The sequence below is a fragment of the Ornithorhynchus anatinus genome, chromosome 12, assembly GCF_004115215.2.
Source record: "Ornithorhynchus anatinus isolate Pmale09 chromosome 12, mOrnAna1.pri.v4, whole genome shotgun sequence".
In the NCBI taxonomy this organism is placed as follows: domain Eukaryota; kingdom Metazoa; phylum Chordata; class Mammalia; order Monotremata; family Ornithorhynchidae; genus Ornithorhynchus; species Ornithorhynchus anatinus.
The window spans coordinates 33,056,776-33,076,306 of record NC_041739.1 but is presented as its reverse complement, the minus strand read 5'-3'; the positions used below and the strand labels follow the sequence as shown (position 1 = coordinate 33,076,306).

Below are 19,531 nucleotides of genomic sequence, written 5' to 3'. Positions count from 1 at the left end.
CTAATATGCTTTTTTATTAATGGTACGTTACGTGCAGACGGTAAAGCACTGAACTAAGCACTTGAAGCTGATACAGGCTAATTGGATGGGACATAGTCCAAGTCCCACAGGGAGCTCACAGTCTAAAACCCATTTTACAGGTGAGGAAACTGAGACACAGAGAAGTTAAGTGACTTTCCCGAGATCACCCGGAAGACCAGCGTTAGAGCCGGAATCAGAACCCCGATCCTCTGATTCCCAAGCCTCTGCTCTTTCCACTAGGCAACACTGCCTCTGAATATGCTGACTTAATTTTTAAATTGAATTTAATTTTTAATACGCTGATTTCAACTAGCTGGAAGCACAGACATTGTATGGTTTTAGTGAAAATATAAATTCCTAGTGTGAGCTGCTTCTTTCCCATCCTCCCAGCATTAAATTGTGCAAAAATTGAAGAGTAGTAGTAAACATAGATTCAGTATTTTATTGGAATTCACAGGGTTAAGAAGAATCAGGTCTTTCAGCCTTTTATAAACTTCCTAGACAGAAGCAAATTTGGAAAAGCTCTACAAATCTAAGATTTGGAGAGAGCTTAATTTAAGCAAGAGCATTTGAAATGGCTAATTGATTTTATACAGTAAAAAAAATCATATGCCTATACAGTGGCTCAATTATGTCACTGGGGTTTTGAAACCCTTGAATGTGCTCTTTTATTTTCAGGAACTGGTGATTTTAGTCTACCACAGGGTGTATCACATCCGGGTGAGGAAGATCAGGGAGGAATCCAAGAGAGTTTGGATCCCGTTGTTCGCCGCTGTTTGTGGCAGAGGTTGGCTCTAGGAATGAGGAGAGTTGACTGCTTTCCGATTCCCTTTCTAGACATCCTCACCGTCCTGTAAATACAACTGAATGAATGAATCTGAAATCCATGCCATGACAGCAGAAGGAAGAAGTCCTAGATGGTATCAGGTGGGTGAAGGCACAGTGAGAGATGGGATGGATCTTGAGATTCCCGTAGAGGGTTTCAAGATGGGAGGAGTTGGATTGTCGGTGGTTCTGTGACCCTGACCATATTTAAGAAGACATATCCCAGGCCCGATTCTTCAAAATATTGGGACTCACTGCTGGGCGAAGAATCGAGGCAAGTCATGTGACCTTGACCTCTGTGTCAAAAGCTATGTCTTTAGTGGTTACCGAATGATTTGAATTTTGCATGATGCACGAGCGAACCGTAGCGTGAGGTTCTGCACACTCAAGGTGGGTTGATAACTGGTCAGTAGCATGGAATCAGATATGCTTCTCCTCCTGGGAAAGGCACTCAGTAAGGGTTCCTCGATGTCCTAGCCACAGATCTAATGAGAGAGAGATAGCGGTTAAGAGCCGTCCGAAAGATCCTAAAGATTTTGGGAGCTTTAGATGGTAATATTTTTGATATACTCCAGGATAGTCTTTTGCGAATTGCATCCTAATGCAACATCTAGTGTGGCTAATTGGAATTTGGTGATTTGACAAAAATAAGGCAATGAGGTATCAACTGTCATTTCCCTCACAGCGGTCTAATGTGGCCAACATTATTAAGTATAATTATCATGGTAGTATTCATTAAAAGTTTGCCGTGTGGCAGGCACTGTACTAAAACCTCAAACTCCATCTGGGTATACTAGAAAAGCAGCACGACCTGTTAGGTAGAGCACTGCTGTCTAAGAGACAGAGATTCTAATCGCAGCTTCACCTCTTGCCTCCCATGTGACCTTGGACAATTCATCTCTAACTTCTTGGGGGCCTCAGTTTCCTCATCTGTGAAATGGAGATTACATACTTATCCTTCCTCCCCCTTAAACTGTGAACCTAATGGGGGACAAGGACCACGTCCAAGTTGTGTTTATCCCAGCATTTAACACAGTGCCTGGAACAGAGTAAGCATTTCATAATGACGACTCTGGTATTTGTTAAGCGCTTACTCTGAGTCAAGCACTAGGGGTAAATACAAGGTAATTAGGTTGTCCCACATGGGGCCCTCAGTCTTAATCGCCATTTTACAGATGAAGGAACTGAGGCCCAGAGAAGTAAGTGGCTTGTCCAAAGTTATACTCTGCTGTGCTATACAAGAGCTCTGCGCTGCTCTCTTATACAAGCTCTGCTGCTTGTCAGCTGTGTGACCTTGGGCAAGTCACTAAACTTCTGTGTGCCTCAGTTACCTCATCTGTAAAATGGGGATGAAGACTGTGAGCCCTATGTGGGACAACCTGATTACCTTGTATCTCCCCCAGCGCTTAGAACAGTGCTTGGCACATAGTAAGCGCTTAACAAATACCAACGTTGTTGTTATTATACAGCCGACAAGTGGCAGAGCAGGATTAGAACCCTCATCCTCTGACTCCCAAGCCCGTGCTCTTTTCACTAAGCCATGCTGCTTCTGTGAATAGATCTTAATAGTAATAGTATTTAAGTTCTTACGCTGTGGAGAGCAGTGTAGTGAGTGCTGGGATAGATTCAGATAAACCTAGTTGGACACAGTGTATGTCCCACATGGGGCTCACAGTCTTAATTTCCATTTTACAGATGAGGTAACTGAGGCACAGAGAAGCAAGTGGTGGAGCCGGGATTAGAACATGGGTCCTTCTGACTCAGGTATGCGCTAGGAAAGAATACGTAGGTGGGAAATAGGTCCCTAGCCCTCAACGAGCTCTCAATCTAGTTTTGCAATTATTATGATTATTAGTCATTACAAGCAATTGCGTAGCATTCTTTTGCTCAGCTGCACCAAACAAAATGAGAAAATTATTAATTCCCTGATGCAGTCTGCAGAACAATATAATTGTATCCGTTGCTATCACTTGAGAAGCCGTGTAGCCTAGTGGAAAAGAGCACGGGCCTGGGAGTCCGAGGACCCGAGTTCTAAATCCCGCTCCACTACTTGCCTGCTCTGTGATCTTGGACAAGTCACTTAACTTCTATGTGCCTCAGTTTCCTCATATGTAAAATGGGGATTCAATTCTTCTCCCTCTTAATTCAAAATGCCAATTCCTCTAAATTGCATAGGTATTTATACCAAGATGTTTTAAATCCATGAAACCTATAGTATTTCCTGCTCTAAAAATAATTTTAGAGTAAAACAAAGAAAGCTTTTCGGTTAGAAACTATTAATTATAGCCACTAAAACTAGCTTTTTTTTCCAAGGAAAGAACACTTATACTTGATTATCAAGGCATCAGATACATGCTAAAAGAGCGTTCGAGTGAAGACGTAGACAAGGCACTCCATACATCCTGCCCTTGTCTGGCATTTTATCTTCTCTTTCGTTCATTCTGTAATGAGAAACATTTTTGGTTAGGAATCAAGCTTTGTCTTAAATTCAAAAGAAGAAATGCTCTTATACCGTCCAAGTGTACAGGTTAGAGTCAAGGGACATCGGTTTGGCATCTTGAGTCCTTAGAATCTATCCCCGTGTGGGCAGAGATTGTCTCTCTTTATTGCTGGATTGTACTTTCCAAGCGCTTAGTACAGTGCTCTGCATGCAATAAGTGTTCAAAAAATACGACTGAATGAATCTCAAATTGCCATAGAGATTAAATAAAGCATCACGCTTGCTCTAGCAGTTAAGGCCTGCCAGGTAAGCCCCGCCATGCAAATCCATTGTTTAGTTATCATTGGATTTCAGGACAGGACTAAAAACTTCCATTAACCTGTCCGTTAAGGGATTCACCCATCCAGTTGCTTTTCACCAGCCCTCTAAGCCAGGTTTGTCTTCAAGACACGCTACTTTCCAGATGCGTTTGTCATGGTCTGGTGGGTTTTGGAGAGGTTCTGAAAAAAGGAAGAGAATTTATCCTGAATCTGCAAAGCCCAGGCCTAACACCAAGTGCCTATGTAATGTTAGGGTTGATTAAGTTGTGCAACAAAGCAACTCAGTCACGACCAAAACACGTGATCATTCTGGGAGTGTCTGGTGGTGTTAGGGTCCTGTGCAACGCTAGTTAAATAACTTCTCTCTCTCTGGGGCAGCATTCGTTAGGAAGCCTTTCCGACTTTTCTAAGAGTCTTTCTCTGCTCCCTTGTCCATGGGGTGTATAAGACAGGGTGGCGTGGGGGTCCAGACTGATAGGCTGCGGTAGACTTTCTGAATAACCCCCCCCAGCCAAGCCCCTACCAACACCCGGAGCTCAGTCACAACAGGACAGACCAGTCGTGAAGCCTCATGAGGTTGTAAATAATACAGGCACCGTTCATTTAATACGCATGCCCTCATCGCCTCGCATTCACTTAGTTCAGATTCCACAGGCAGTGACGAAAATGACGCTCCGTTCACACTGCAGGCCAGAATGGAGTCATTCGGAAGGAACATCATTAATACCATTCCATGTCGCCCATGTAATAATAATAATCTGATTTATTGTTCTTTTCAAAAGGTATTTAAGTGCTTACTATGATCCGTACACTGTTCCACATGCTGGGGGTGATACAAGGTAATCAGGTTGGACACGGTCCCTCTCCCGTGTGGAGCTCAGTCTTATTCCCCATTTTACCGTTACAGGTAACTGAAGCACCGAGAAGTAAGTAACTTGACCAGGCTCACACGGCAGATAAGTAGCAGAGCCAGATCTAGAACCCTGGTTCTTCTGATTCCCAGGCCCATGCTCTTATCCATTAGGCCATGCAGCTTCTGGCTTTTGTTATGAGCTTACTCTGTGCCCGGCCCTGGACTTAGCTGTGGAGTTTATACGGGATGATTAGATCAGACTCACAGTTTTAGGAGGGGGGACAACAGGTACTGAAACATCAACCGACGAAGAAGCTGAGGCACAGAGACGTTAGATGATTTGCCTGTAGTCACACCTATTAACTCGGATAAGTTCAGGGGTCCGTGTGACGGTTGAAGGGGGTATTGAAAAAAATCAGTTCTCAATGACAACAGAGTTATGTTCTTGAAGAAGCCCATGTTAAGGAAAACTAGTGTTTTAGTACCCAAGCGTCAGTGGGCACGTCACACGTGCGCACGACCCACATTGCAATGTGTCGTATGCAGACGTGTGTGATTCGGCAGAGGACTGTTTCTTGGTAGCGCAGTCCAAAATATGTTGTCAGACTCATTCTGGTAGTAATGATAGCATTTGTTAAGCACTTACTATGTGCCAATCACTGGTCTAAGCGCGGTGGGAGATACAAGATAGGTTCTTAATTCTTAATCCCCATTTACAGATGAGGTAACTGAGGCACAGAGAAGTCAAGCGACTTGCCCAAAGTCACACAGCTGATCAGTGGCGGAGCCGGGATTAGAACCAGTGACCCCCCCCCCCCCCCCCCCCCCCCCGACTCCCAATCCCGTGCTCTGTCCACTAAGCCAGCTGCTTCTCTCAGAATTTATCAACAAAAGCCCTTAAATCTGCCCATCCCTTTGATTTTCTTTCTGTTTTAGGGGGCTGAATTATTAATTTTTTTTTTAGAAACCCTCAGAGTTTCTTCTTCTTCCCTGCTTTCCTCAGCTTTCTTTTCCTCAGCATTCCGTTGTGGCAGACTCTCAGCCAGTTTGCCCGCAAGGTTCCTGTTGAGCTTTGGGAAGTGTGGTTGTCACCAGTTAGGATTATTTTCTTTCTGAGCAGGTACATTCCTGGGCCTACCAGTGCCTACCGCTGATGCTTCTCTACTCACACACCAACTTTCCTAATAGCTAAACTGCCTTATGGCAGAGAAGCAGCGTGGCTCAGTGGCAAGAGCCCAGGCTTGGGAGTCGGAGGTCATGGGTTCGACTCCCGGCTCTGCCGCCTGTCAGCTGCGTGACTGTGGGCAAGTCACTTCACTTCTCTGTGCCTCAGTTACCTCATCTGTAAAATGAGGATTAGAACTGTGAGCCTCACGTGGGACAACCCGATTACCCTGTATCTACCCCCAGCGCTTCGAACAGTGCTCTGCACCTAGTAAGCGCTTAACAAATACCAACGTTATTATTATGATTGTGGGAAGCTGGGAACCAGTAGAATCCCAGACTCTGCTGGGAGGCCCCCACCAACAAACTTTACTGTGCAAGAAGCAGGATGGGGTAGTGGATAGAGCACGGGCCTGGGAGCCGGAAGGTCATGGGTTCTAATCTCAGCTCTGCCACTTGTCTGCTTCCTTATGAAGCCTCGAATCCAAAAGAGCCTTTCTTTTCTCGATGGCAGTACACCCTGCTTCCCTATCTGCGCCATTTGACTTCCCTTTTTTTAGCTGAGAAGCAGCATTGTCTCCGGCTTTGTTTTTACTCAGTCTTTAGAAAACGTTTCCTTTGTTCTTGGTTTTGTTTTCCATTTTCAGCTGAGTAAACAGCAGCAATCTGAGCATCCTACTGCCGTCCGTTCCCCTCTCGGGATGCACTCGGCCTTGTTGAGGTGAGCGTCAGCTAACTAGGAGACTCGCTTTTTTTTTTTTTAGAGTTGAATGGACTGCGAATGTGACCTCCGAGCTGTATTATGATTTGAAGCCACGTGGTCTGTCTGGGAATGATTGGTCAGTGATGTTCTTTGCATTTGATACAGGAGTGCCCTAGCTAGAAGGAAGCAGGAGAAACAGAATATCACTGCTTCATGGGCAGTAGGTGGTAATAGGGCAGATAAAGCCCATCCTGATCGATTTTGGGCCATAGCGTGGCGTAGTGGATAGAGCACGGGCCTGGGAGTCAGGTCATGGGTTCTGATCCTGGCTCTGCCATATGCCTGCTGTGTCCCCGTGGGGAAATCGCTTCACTTTTCTGTGCCTCAGTTCCCTCATCTGTAAAATGGCGATTAAGACTGTGAACTCCAGGTGGGACAGGGACTGTGTCCAACCCCATCGCCTCGTATCTACCCCAGAGCTTAGAACATTACTTGGAACATCATAAGGGCATAATAAATGCCATCATTAGTAGTAGTAGTAGTATAAAGAAATCAACACAAACTCAACATGCAAGATGGATATGAAGATAACTGATACACGAGCTAGATTCTTCCTTGCCCAAAGCACCAGTGCCCCCCACCTACCATTCAGAATTCTAACAACCTCTTCACTCAGCCCATAAAGCGTGTTCTTTTCACCTCCACTCAGGGTCTCCCCTTCAAACTTTAGTGTCTGCATCAGAAAGCAATTGGAAATAGCTGCTAATACCTATTGATGTTGGTATTTGTTAAGCGCTTACTATGTGCAGAGCACTGTTCTAAGCACTGGGGTAGACACAGGGGACTCAGGTTGCCCCACGTGGGGCTCACGGTCTTCGTCCCCATTTTATAGATGAGGGAACTGAGGCACAGAGAAGTTAGGTGACTTGCCCACAGTCGGCTGACAAGTGGCAGAGCTGGGATTCGAACCCATGACCTCTGACTCCAAAGCCCGTGCTCTTTTCACTGAGCCACGCTGCCACCTATCCGTGGCACCACCTGCCTCTGTGGCTTCCCGGCCCCTCACCTGCCCCCAAGAGAGATCGGGTGTTTGAGTATGGAGCCTGTACATAGGGGAATGCGGAAAAAACAGCCTGGCTTAGTGGAAAGAGCACAGAGGACCTGGTTTCTAGTCCCAGCTCTGCCACTTGCTTGCTGTGTGACCTCGGGCAAGTTAGGTAACTTCTCTGTGCCTCCGTTATCTGTAAAATAATAATGTTGGTATTTGTTAAGCGCTTACTAGGTGCAGAGCACTGTTCTAAGCGCCGGGGGAGACACAAGGGAATCAGGTTGTCCCACGTGGGGCTCACGGTCTTCATCCCCATTTTACAGATGAGGGAACTGAGGCACAGAGAAGTGAAGTGGCTCGCCCACAGTCACAGAGCTGACGAGTGGCAGAGCTGGGATGGGGATTACGAGTCTGAGGCCCAAGTGAGACATGGACTGTTTCCAACCGGAATATGTTGTGATTACCTCAGTGCTTAGTGCAGCGCCTGGCACACAGTAAGTACTTCATAAATTCCATTAAAACAAAAAACTAGGGGGACAGGGACTCTGCCCTGTCTAAACTTGTAGGAAACCATCCTCTGCGTGCTAAGCTAAGGCTGATAGTCTCCCTGAGGCATAGAGAATTAGATCGTGTGAGTTTGGTAAGAATTCATTTTGCTGTCTTTGAGTTGTGAGTTGGATAGTTGGCTTCAGGTCTAATTGCTCCGTGTTACCCAAACACCAGGGAGACTGCGATCTTTGGGGTGTCACCCAATATGTCCAGAGGGACCAAGGAACCACGTCTCCAGATATGGATAGAACAGTACAGTTAAGAAATCGAGTGAATAAATCCTTACCTGTCAGTTGAAGAGCCCTTATCATTTCAAGATAAGAATACATGTGGTTGCTATCCACATCGAACAAATCAAGCTGCTCTTTCTTAGGTGTGTCCTCTCCCAGAAGGTTTTCTATTTCAGGGAAAGTTAAATACCCATTTGCATTTTTGTCGGCACCATAGAAGAAGACTTGCAGGTCTGTTAAAATAAAAATGCAGAACACAGAGAAGTTAAGTGACTTGCTCAAGGTCACACACAGACAAGGGGCAGAGCTGGAATTAGAACCCAGTTCCTTCCCACTCCCAAGACCAGGGTCTTTCTGCTGGTCATGTTGTAGGCCGGGAAGGGGCTACCAACTCTGTTATACTTGCACAAGCGCTTAGTATAGTGCTCTGCACAAGGTAAGCCCTGAAATGCGATTGATTGTGCTTGAACAAACGCATGTGAAGGTCTCGTTCATTGCCATATTTGTTGAGCGCTTACTGTGTGCAGGGCACTGTACTAAGCGCTTGGAAAGTACCCTTGGGCAACAGAGACAATCCCCAACCGCTCATTTTTCCTTTTGTGGTGCTGATGACGTGTGATTATACTCACCTCCTCTGTAAATTCTATAAATAATAAAGAGTTGAACTCAGATCCTTTAATGAGGACTTGACTCCTTAAGCACTCCATAAATTGTGGCTGTGTATCTAAGTGCTCTGGGACGGAGGGAGGGGTGAATAAAGAGTACGAATCCAAATATAGAGGGTGAAGATAGAAGCACAAGCTCAAACGTGACCTACTCCATCTTTTACCAAGTAGTGAGACCTTGTCTGAATTTCTCTTTCTTTAGCTTCTTGTTCCGCACCCTACCAACTCCCCCTGACAAGGTGGGGCTCCAGCAGAAACGTCCGCCAACACTTATCAACAACTTTCCCAATGATGTGACTAAGCGCTCTCATTTAAAGTTACTCACGTGCCAGACTAGCTAGCACACCCAGCTGTGCCAAGCGATAGTTAATAAGGACCAGATCTGAAAGGTAGTTTGGGAAAGTCAAATGTAAAGAGCATATTAACTGGAGAGAGGAACCCTAAGTACCTTGGAGTTCAGAGGTCAAAAAAGCTGCCCAAACTGTTTGCCCCTACCGTGGTGAAAGGTCGGTGTTCGCAACGTCCAGGAGATGGTGGCGGGCTCAAAAATAGCGTTTATGGAACCGTTCCTAAAAGGTCCGCTCTAAGCATGAGAGAAAAATCTTATAGATGTAAGGAAAAACAATAGAAAAATTTCACTATTGTGAATGTGCCCAGGACTATATATGCCTCAGAATAGAGTAGATCACACAACTGCTATAGGAGCCAGTATAACCAAGAACTTAGTACAGTGCTCTGCGTAAAGTACTTTTGAAGGATTAGATTATATGAGGGAACAAGGCTCTGTTTCTTTTTTAGATGTTGTGGAATACTCCAATCGGTCAAGTAATGATATTCATTTAGGATTTCCTGACCTGAGTTCCCAGCACTGGGCAACGTGTTCGGGAGAGTAATTATGCCGTTTATTAAGCACATCATTCAGTTGTACTAAGCGCTTACTGCTAAGCGCTTGGGAGCGTACAACATGAGAACTAGCGACGCGTTCTCCGCCCATAAAGCTTAATAGTAATGATGTTATTTGTTAAGCGCTTACTATGGGCCGAGCACTGTTCTAAGCGCTGGGGTAAATACTAGGAAATCAGGTTGTCCCACGTGAGGCTCACGGTTAATCCCCATTTTACAGATGAGGTCACTGAGGCACAGAGAAGTTAAGTGACTTGCCCACAGTCACACAGCTGCCAAGTGGCAGAGCCGGGATTCAAACCCATGACCTCTGACTTGTAAGCGCGGGCTCTTTCCACTGAGCCAAGCTGTTTCTCTGTGGCGTACTTACCTGCTAGGCATCAGGGTAAGCACTGGGATAGATACAAAATCAACTAACCAGATCCAGTCCCTGTGTCATGGAACCTCATAATTTGAAAGGGAAGAAGACCTTTATCCCCACTATACGGATGAGAAAACTGGCATTAAGGGACTGCCCCGCCCTGCTAGCAGGCTAGTGATAGAACTGAGATTTGCACCCATACTATTATTCATTCAATTCAATCGTGTTAGTTGAGTACTTACTGTGTGCAAAGCACTGTGATAATAATGATAATGGTACGTGGTAAGTACTTGCTATGTGTCAAGCACTAAGGGGCTGGGGTAGATATAAGTTAATCAGATTGGACACAGTCCCTGTCCCAAATGGGGATCACAGTCTTAATCCCCATTTTACAGATGAGGTAACGGAGGCACAGAACAGTGAAATGCCTTGCCCCTCGTCACACAGCAGATTTGGCGGAGCCAGTATTAGAACCCAGGTCCTTCTGACTCCCGGGCCCTTGCTCTTTCTACTGAGCCACAATGCTTCTCTACTAAGTGCTTGAGAGAGTAAAATACAACAGTAAACTGACACATTCCGTGCCCCCAACCAGCTTATCCAGTAAACCATGCTCCCGACACAACAGACGCAAAATACATGTTCCCTCGCTTTAAAGGAGAGTACAGTCAGAACTGGCTGGGTGCTATGTTTTTACCCTCAGTTTTGTTCAAATTCTTTAAATGCTGAATATCAAACAGTACAATTTGTTCTCTGAGAATTGTCTTCAGTTCCTGGCTATCAGGGTTTGCTACAAACTGTCTTCCAGGAGTGACTGACAACTAGGATGTTTCTCATCCAATTCTCTTCAGTTGCGATATTCGAGGCCTTTGACCATCAAAATCAGCTTTGATTCTTTTATACACATTCTCTTCCATTTCCTCGTTCAGAAATTCGAGTGCTTACTGTGTGCAGAGCACTGTACCAAGTGCTTGGGAGAATACGATATGAACGATATAATAAAGTTGGTAGACAGGTTTCCTGCCATAAAAGCTTACTGACTAGAGGGGAAAACAGACATTAATATAAATAAATAAGGGATATGTATGTATGTGCTGCGGAGTTGGGGGAGGAGTGAATAAAGGGAGCATGTCCAAGGGTGATGGAGAAGGGAATAGGTCTAGAGGAAATGAGGGCTTAGTGGGGGAAGGCTCTTGGAGAAGACGATGTGCCTACAATAAGGCTCTGAAGGTGGGGAGAGTAATTGCCTGTTGGCTATGAAGGGGGAGGGTGTTTCAGGCCAGAGACAGAACGTAGGCGGGGAGATAGATGAGATCCAGGTAATATGAGTAGGTTGGCATTAGAAGAGCAAAGTGTGCGGGCTGGGTTGTAGTAGGAAAGCAGCAAGGTAAGGTAGGAGGGGGCAAGGTGACTGAGCATTTTAAAGCCGAGGGCAAGGAGTTCCATTTGACGCGGAGGTGTTCTGAACATCTTTACAGCTCTGTTGATGGCTTCCTTCCCTCTGGCCTAGGTTGCCTTCTCCTTGTCCTTCCTTCTGCTCCTCAACCTGACTACCGCTCTTCACCTGGAGATGTTTGAACTGGGTACAAGGGATTAGAGCTTGGGCTCCAAATTGGAAACGCCCTTCTTCACGCAATACACACAGGGTAGGAAAGACAGCTATAATCCTGCTGCCTTGCTGACTTTCATTCCAGGATCCCCAGAGTCATCTTTGCGATCTCCCCCAAAACTCCAACCTAAGAGTACATTCTCATCTCACGTTTTCCATTGGTAGGGTCCCCTCGTCTCACGTATCAGTTTTATTCAACTGAAACGTGCCATAAAAAACGTGTGGGTTCATTAATAGCTTGTCAGATGGGAAACTGTCACACTTTGGGTTCATATCTAACTTCACTTTTTAGTTTGTGTTTGATGACCCACCTTCTGTAGCTTGATTTATTAATCTCCAAATATCAACCTTTCCCAGGAAGACAGATATGGTAAATGGGAGACTATGACTTGGAGAGTAGGAAACTAATCGGGAAAGCTTCCTTGTGAGAGTGGGATTTCGAGAGGAATTTGAAGAAGGGGTGAGCTGTGGTCTGTCTGTCTAAGCCAAAGATAATGTTCTCTCTGCTCTTTTGTGTAATGACATGAATAGTAAGATCCATGTGGAGCCTACTGTCCATGGCTAGTGGCTACCAATTCTATTGCATTATACTCTACCAAAGCTCACTGTAAACTCTCAAACTCCACCGATTGAACAAACCTGGTGCTGAGCCTTTCAGACTGGGATTACATGCCAGTTGAGGCATGGGTGGGCTTTGCCCGCCAGAGCCAGCTCCTGGCAGAGCAAACACTAGAACATTATTAAAATCACATCTCCTCCAAAAAGCCTTATCCAACGAAGCCCGCATTTCCCCATCTCACTCTGCCTTCTCTGTCACTTACGTACCCTTTAAGCCGAGCACTTCTGCTCATAGCCACAGTTTATTCAATTTATTTAATCTCTCTCCCCTGCTCTAGAATACTCAGCTCCTTATGGATAAGGAATATTTTTACCAACTTGGTTGCACAGAGTAAGCACTCAGTAAATACCATCTGATTGATTATTTAAGTGCTTACCATGTGCCTACTTACTATTCCCCTCTTTCAAAGCCTTATTCAAATCACATCTCCTCAAAGAGGTCTTCCCTTGCTAAGCCCTCCTCTCCTCTCCCTCCTGCATTGCCCTTGCACTTAGATATGCACCCATCATTCATTCCACACTCAGCCCCACAGCACTTACATACATATTCTTAATATATTTTAATATCTGTCTCCCCCTCTAGACTGTAAGCTCCTTGTGGGCAGGGATTTTTGTCTGCCAACTCTGTTATATTGTACTCTCCCAAGCAGTCAGTACAGTGCTCTGCACATAGTAAATGCTCAATAAACACCATTGATTGATACAATAGAGTTTTTGTCAGAAGTAGCAGCATAGAGGTATGTGGCTCCGGCCAACCGTGGGAATTATTATGCAATTTCGTCATCGCATAAGGTTTTTCAAGAACACTGTTGTATAATAGGAGAAATGACTCTTTCAATTCCAAAGTTTTATATGGGATACATTGTGGACAGGAAACAATTCTACCAACTATCATATTTTACTCTCCCAAGTGCTCCTCACACAGTAAGCATCCAATAAATACGACTGACTGAGGGGTTATTCCAAACACCACCACATCTACCTCTTCACCCTGCTCGCCGCCTTTCTTGTTCAGTGATCGTTTTCAGTATTTCTTATTCAACAAACTAGACATTGCCCGAAAACACCATGATTGATCGATTGGTTTGGTGACATTCACTCAGAAAGCCTCGGGGAGTTGGAAATTAGGACTCCAGCATTTAAACTCACCTCTCTGTCCTAATAAAGATTTTAACAGATCAGTTTTTCAGCAGTCACTATAAATTCCCCAGTCCTGTCGGGCATCATTCTGTCAAGAAAACATCAGTCTCCCAGTTAATTTGAAGCGCTTTAAGCCTGTTGGAAAGAGCATAGACCTGGGAGCAGAGGACCTGGGTTCTAATCCAGACGTCCAAGGTCACATAAGCAACTGGCAAAGACATTTCTCTGTGCCTCAGTTCCCTCAACTGTAAAACAGAGCTTAAATCCTACTTCCTGCTACTTGGACTTGAGCCCCATGTGGGAGAGGGACTGTGTCCAAGCTGATTAACTTGTATCTACCCCAGTACATAGAACAGTGCTTGCCCTAGTAAACGCTTAACATGTTCCATAATAACACTTGGCTGAGCGCAATAAATTGTACCCTCATGCAAGAGTCATATCCAACGTGAAGTTGCACGCGAGAAGAAGATTGCCAACGTGGGCAAGTTTCTCAGATGAGACTGTTAGAAACAGCTGTTCATCCAGTACTGTTGACAGTAGCATCCAAGAGACGCTTACCTGAAAGATTCTTGATGAAAGATATGTTGATTTTGGGCATCTTGTCCGACGTCTCTTGCTCCACTGCTGCTGCTGTGAAGGTTTCAGCAGTAATGCCCTGTTCTGGTTGTTAAAGAGAGCACAGTAACCAATCTTGATCTGGGACAGTCCCCAAATTTAGCATTTCCTGGAATAGAACGCTTTTCTTCCCAGCCCTTTGGGGCCCACTGGCCCTGGCGGTATAGGAACTTTTTTTCCTCCTTTCCTTCTCCTGAAGCGAAGGAAGGGAGGATTGACCAAACGGTCAACTGTTTGCCCTTTGCGGTATCCATAGCCAGTCCACCACCTTTCTTGGGGTACTTTTGGGCGGATCCCTCCGGGGGCCTGGGACTGCTGGATCATAAAAGGCAACGTCAACTCCAGAAGCAGTGTTGCCTTGGGGATAGCACGTGGGCCTGGAAGTCAGGAGGAGTTGAATTCTAATACCAGCTCCACCACTTCCTGCTGTGTGATCTGGGGCGAGTTGTTTCACTTCTCTGTGCCTCAGTTACCTCATCTGTAAAATGAGAATTAGGACTGTAACCCATGTGGGATCTGGACTTTGTCCAATCTGAGTAACTTTTAGTTATCCTAGCACTTAGCACAGTGCCTGGAGTACAGTAAGCACTTAGCAAATATGATTTAAAAAAAAAAAAAAAGCAGGGGGGGAGCAGGTTTGGATGAGAGTAGGTTGGTCTGTGCCTTCCAGGTTTTTGGCCTCCACAGGTCAGATTTGGGAAGGGTGTCTCATGGTGTGTATTATTGTTGTGGTAATTGTCAAGCACCAACTATGTGCTAAGTGCTGGGGTATTTAATCAGGTTGGACACAGTCCCTGTGCACATGGGACTCACAGACTAAGTAGGAGAAAGGACAGATATTGAATCCCCATTTTACAGATTAGGAAACGGAAGCATTTGTCCCAGTTCACACAGCAGGATTAGAACCCAGGCCTATGCTCTTTCCATTAGGCCTTGCTGCCCATGTACTTGCATGAGAGGCAGTGTGGCTTGGTGGATAGAGCATGGGACTAAGAGACAGAAAGACCTGAGTTCTAATCCCAGCTCCACCACGTCTACTGTGTGACCTTGGGCACATCACTGAACTTCTCTGGCGTTCGGACACTTCATCATGTGGGACAAGGACTGAGTCCAACCTGACTGACTTGCATCTATTCCAGCGTTTTGAACAATGCTTGGCACATAGGTGCTTAGTACAGTGCTCTGCACACAGTAAGCGCTCAATAAATACGACTGAATGAAGTGCTTCACAAGTAGCATGATCATTATGTGGGCAGCTGTCCCTCCGTGCTCCTGGACCCACTGTCTGAGCAGAGTTTACACTGCTTTAGAAATGAAAGTGTCTCATGTCGGGGAAACAGCATGGCCTATTAGAAAGAGTATGGGCCTGGGAGTCAGAGGACTTGGGTTCAAAGTCTGGCCCTGCCATTTTGCCTGCTGTGTGACTTTGGCCGAGTCACTTAACTTTTCTGTGCAATCACCTCATTTGTAAAATAGGGATTAAATCCTCCTCCAATTTCGACCGTAAGCCTCATGTGGGACAGGGACTGCGCCCAACCTGATCATCTTAACTAACCCAATGCTTAGAACGCGGCCTGGCACATCATAAGCACTTAACACGTAGCATATTTTAAAAAATGTTCCAGAACCTTCTAGGCAGGTAGAGAGATGGACTTGGAAAGTGCATATAAATTTGAGGTTTCCAAAAGGAGCAGCATGGCCTAGTGGGAAGAGCCCAGGCCTGGGAGACAGAGGCCCGGGATTCTAATCTCCCCTCTGCCAATTACTTGCGCTATGACCATGGGCAAGTGACTTAACTTCTCTGCACTTCATTTCTCCTCCCTCCTGTGTAGACTGTGAGCACAATATGGGACAGGAATTGTGTCCAGCCTAATCAACTTGCTTAACAAATACCATTTAAAAAGGGGAAAAAAAAAAAAAGAGAAGCCCACCCCTTAAACCGTGGTGTCATTTCCCAGGTTCCCAGGCCATTCAACCTCAGAAAACTTGCAACATACCAGGAGCTTCATTCGTTGGGTTGGTGGTTGCAGATGGGAGGCCAGGCCGAGAGAACATCATTTCTGGAACCTCCGCAGGTTCTGCTGGTAGAGCCGAAGGAGTTACGTGTTGCGAACTGGTGTGGTTCGGGGAGTTTTCAATCAGGTAGAAGTCATCTTTAAGTTGGGAGATCTGCAGAAAGGCTGTGTCTAGGCCCTAGGGAGCAAAAGGTCAGTGGAAGGATGACATCTTTTGGGGGAAAACTCAGATTTCCTTTCCAAAATGCTCTGATGGTCATTTATTTCCCAACCGATAAATACTACTCAAGTGGAGAATACTACTATTCAGCTAATAAATAAATAATAAATACTCTCCCCCCCCAACCAAGCAATTCAGTTTGAGTTTTCCCAAAGCGGGTCCATTGTCTTGTACCTAGAAATGGTGGTTATCGCTCCCAAGGATTCTAATGGTAGTTTAAACAAGGATCGTGAACCGATCCAAACTAACCCATAACGGAAAATAGTGTCTTTTTAGTATTTTATCCAGGATTTTGATTGGAGTTTCTGTTTTCCATTTGCTGGTAGGAAATATTAGAAAGTTAAGCAGTCTAGACTAAAAGAAGGAGCACAGGACTGGGACTCTAGCGACTTGGATACTAATCCTGGTTTTTTAACTTGCCCCGCCATGGGACTGTGGCCAAGCCACTTAACTTTTCGCACCTCAGTTTCCTCATCTGTGAACTGGAGAATTGAATACCTATTCTTCCTCCCTGTCAGACTGTAAGCCTCAGGTAGAACAGGGACTGTGCCTGGCCTGATTATCTTGTATCTATTCAAGGGGGAGAATTGAGGCTTTCCAAGGGGCCAGTAATCCAAGCAGAAGGGTGAAGTGGATAGAGTCTGACACACACACACACAAAACCACCAAATAAAACACACACCCATCCCCTGCTACCCATCCAAAGTCCAAGCAAAAGCCAAATGTGGAATATTGCTTGCCCCTAACACAACCCTCCAAACCACCACAAACATGGTGCCCACTGAGGAGATTTGGGGGTGGGGGGTGGGCAATGGGTGTGCTGAAAACCTCTATGAAGGCAGTTCAAGCATTTCCTCTGTGACTCTGACACCTGCCTCGTGTCCATACCGGCCTCATGCTAATATAGCGGGCCCACTGGAGCTGTACTTCCTGTTCCTCCCACAGTCGTCCCTACCTGAACTGCCCTCACCAAGCTGGCTGAAAGAAGGACTGTCGGGGCAGCGGGAGGTGGCCTTGCTGGCTGTTCTCCGACTGTGAGGCGGGTACTTCAGGACTATTGTCACCACACAGACATACATCTGTCCCAATCACGTGGAGATCATACTGAGCTAGATTTCACAGTTGCCGAATTGGCCATGGTTTAACCACCTCCCAAGAGTCATCCTGAAGCACTTTGGTCCTGACCTGACACACGTATATTTAGGAGTGGGAAATAAGCTTATTCTAGTGGCTGTTAAATTCCTAGTTCACACAGAGGAGCCAAGGGTTTCTATGCTGCTGCCGCCTCGACTCTTTCCACCCTGGAGTCTTTTAGACAAATGAGACATTTTCTAACCGGTTTAAGTTTTGCTTTTCTAACCACAGAGACAAACCCAGTGTTTTCTTGGGTCTCTGTTATAAAGTGGCTTTGGCTAAGACAAACTTTCTCCGCCAAGGACTTGAAAAAGCAGGGCAGAACTGCTTCCAGAGGTCAGAGGAATGGCTGAAGTTGGTGTGGTCAAAATTCCCCACAAAAACAAGTCTGTCGTGTCCTCTAGTGGTGCAGAGTAAAACCACATTCCTCAGCTCTATTTAGATTCTAATTAAGTGGCTTGTGGAACATACCTGCATGGGTAGAAATTTAGAAAGAAGATGAAGAAACTTTGAACGCCCATTTTTTGTTCGGTTTTTCACAAGATGCACACCGGTCTACTGGTTTCCCCGCCGTTGGAGTGAAAAAGTCGGGCGAGGATGGAATTAGAATCTTCGGATCAGCATAAAATTCGAAAGTTACCACCGCCCTCTCTGAAGCTCTCTAGCCATTAAGTATCTGTTCCAATTAAATCGAGGACCGCACATCCATTGGATTTAGCTGATGTACGCTTTCTCTGAAGCCCGTTCCGTTTACTCTCTCCACGGTAGGGCAGGTAAGCTTGCTTTTGTTGTTATTGGACTCTGGGTGTCACAGAACCACTTTCTGGATCCATAACGAACCATAAAAAACTAGCGCAAATACACATTCTTTGGGAATGGGGTCCAGTAATTGACTACTAGTGTGTCGGTGATACCATTTAATTGTCAAGTGTTGAAATAATTGGGCCAAGATAAAAGATACTGGAACTCAGGATGTCCACTTAGAGACTTTCGGGAGAATGATTTGACAGTGGTCTGAAAGAGCTAATCCACCACCCCAAAGTAATTTATTCCCTTCTCGCTGATAAATGCAGGGCAATTTCCTGTCTACCAACAGAGCTACGATTTGCTGTTTATCACATTTTCAAGCCAAGAGCGATAAACCTGAAAAGGATCCCCTAGTCCTTCAACTTAGCCATCTTTTTTTAAAAAAATAAAGTTAAAAAATCTTACGTTGGAAAAAAAAACCCCTGCACAAATAAACGTGCTGTGACACTCTCAATAATATTTATTGAGCACTTAATATGTGCAAAGCACTGTACTAAGCGCTTGGGAGAGTGCGATCTAATAAACGGGCATATTCCCTGCCCACAACGAGCTCACAGTCCAGAGCCGCTCTGCCCTTTCACATCCTTAGGAGGCAGGGAGAAGAGCTCCTTGTGGGCAGGTTTTGTCCTTGTGGGCAGGGATGGCATCTATCAACTACTGTGTCGCACTTTCCCAAGTGCAGTGCTTAGCACGCAGTAAGTGCTCGATAAATGCCATCGATTGATCACCTACTTGGTTCAGCAGCAGAAGCTCCTGGGTTTGTGCTACGTGCTTTAGGCCAATCGATGATCATCTTGCTGCTTCCCTCAAAGGCGCAGAGGACTCTGAAGAGAGCAGGACTTGGCACGGAAGGAGGCTTTAGAGAGGAAAGATAGGTGGGTGGCGGAGGGGCCAGGAGAGCTGAACTCCCAAAAGCATGGTATCACAAGAATTCTCCCACTTCCGCTCCAAATTCCCTGTCTGGTATCTCTCTGACCCCGATAATCACGTTTACTGTGTGCAGAACACCGTATTAAGTGCTTGGAAGAGTACAATATAGCAGAGTTGGCAGGCATATTCCCTGACCACAACGAGCTTAAAGTGTAGAGGGGGAGGCAGACGTTAATAGAAATCCATAAATTACAGATATGTACCTCTGTGCTGTGGGGGGCTGAGGGAGGGGACGATAAAGGGTGCGAGTGTGACAGAAGGGAGTGGGAGAAGAGGAAATGAGGGCTTGGTCATGGAGAGAGTAACCGAAGAGGGAAGGCGTTCCAGGCCTGAGGCGGGACGTGGGCGATAAGTGGCAGTGAGA

The 19,531-nt window shown here is 45.7% G+C and overlaps 1 protein-coding gene across 6 annotated transcripts in view; it reads right to left on the bottom strand.

Annotated features, from left to right (window-relative positions):
* Nucleotides 1-443: 443 nt before the first annotated feature.
* LOC107547942 overlaps nucleotides 444-19,531 on the bottom strand; it is a 92,993-nt gene continuing 73,905 nt past the window's right edge. For 2 of the 6 annotated variants that reach the window (XM_029076812.2, XM_029076816.2), the window contains 3 exons: nucleotides 16,059-16,254; nucleotides 14,005-14,106; nucleotides 7,878-8,386 (listed from right to left, as the gene is read on the bottom strand). In XM_029076812.2, coding sequence (XP_028932645.1) covers nucleotides 7,959-8,386; nucleotides 14,005-14,106; nucleotides 16,059-16,254 — 726 coding nt within the window. In that variant the 3' untranslated portion in view covers nucleotides 7,878-7,958. Of the gene's footprint in view, nucleotides 1,332-2,918; nucleotides 3,787-7,877; nucleotides 8,387-14,004; nucleotides 14,107-16,058; nucleotides 16,255-19,531 lie in introns of those variants that run through there. The other 4 variants (XR_005660619.1, XM_039913708.1, XM_039913707.1 and 1 more) reach the window with 4 other exon arrangements.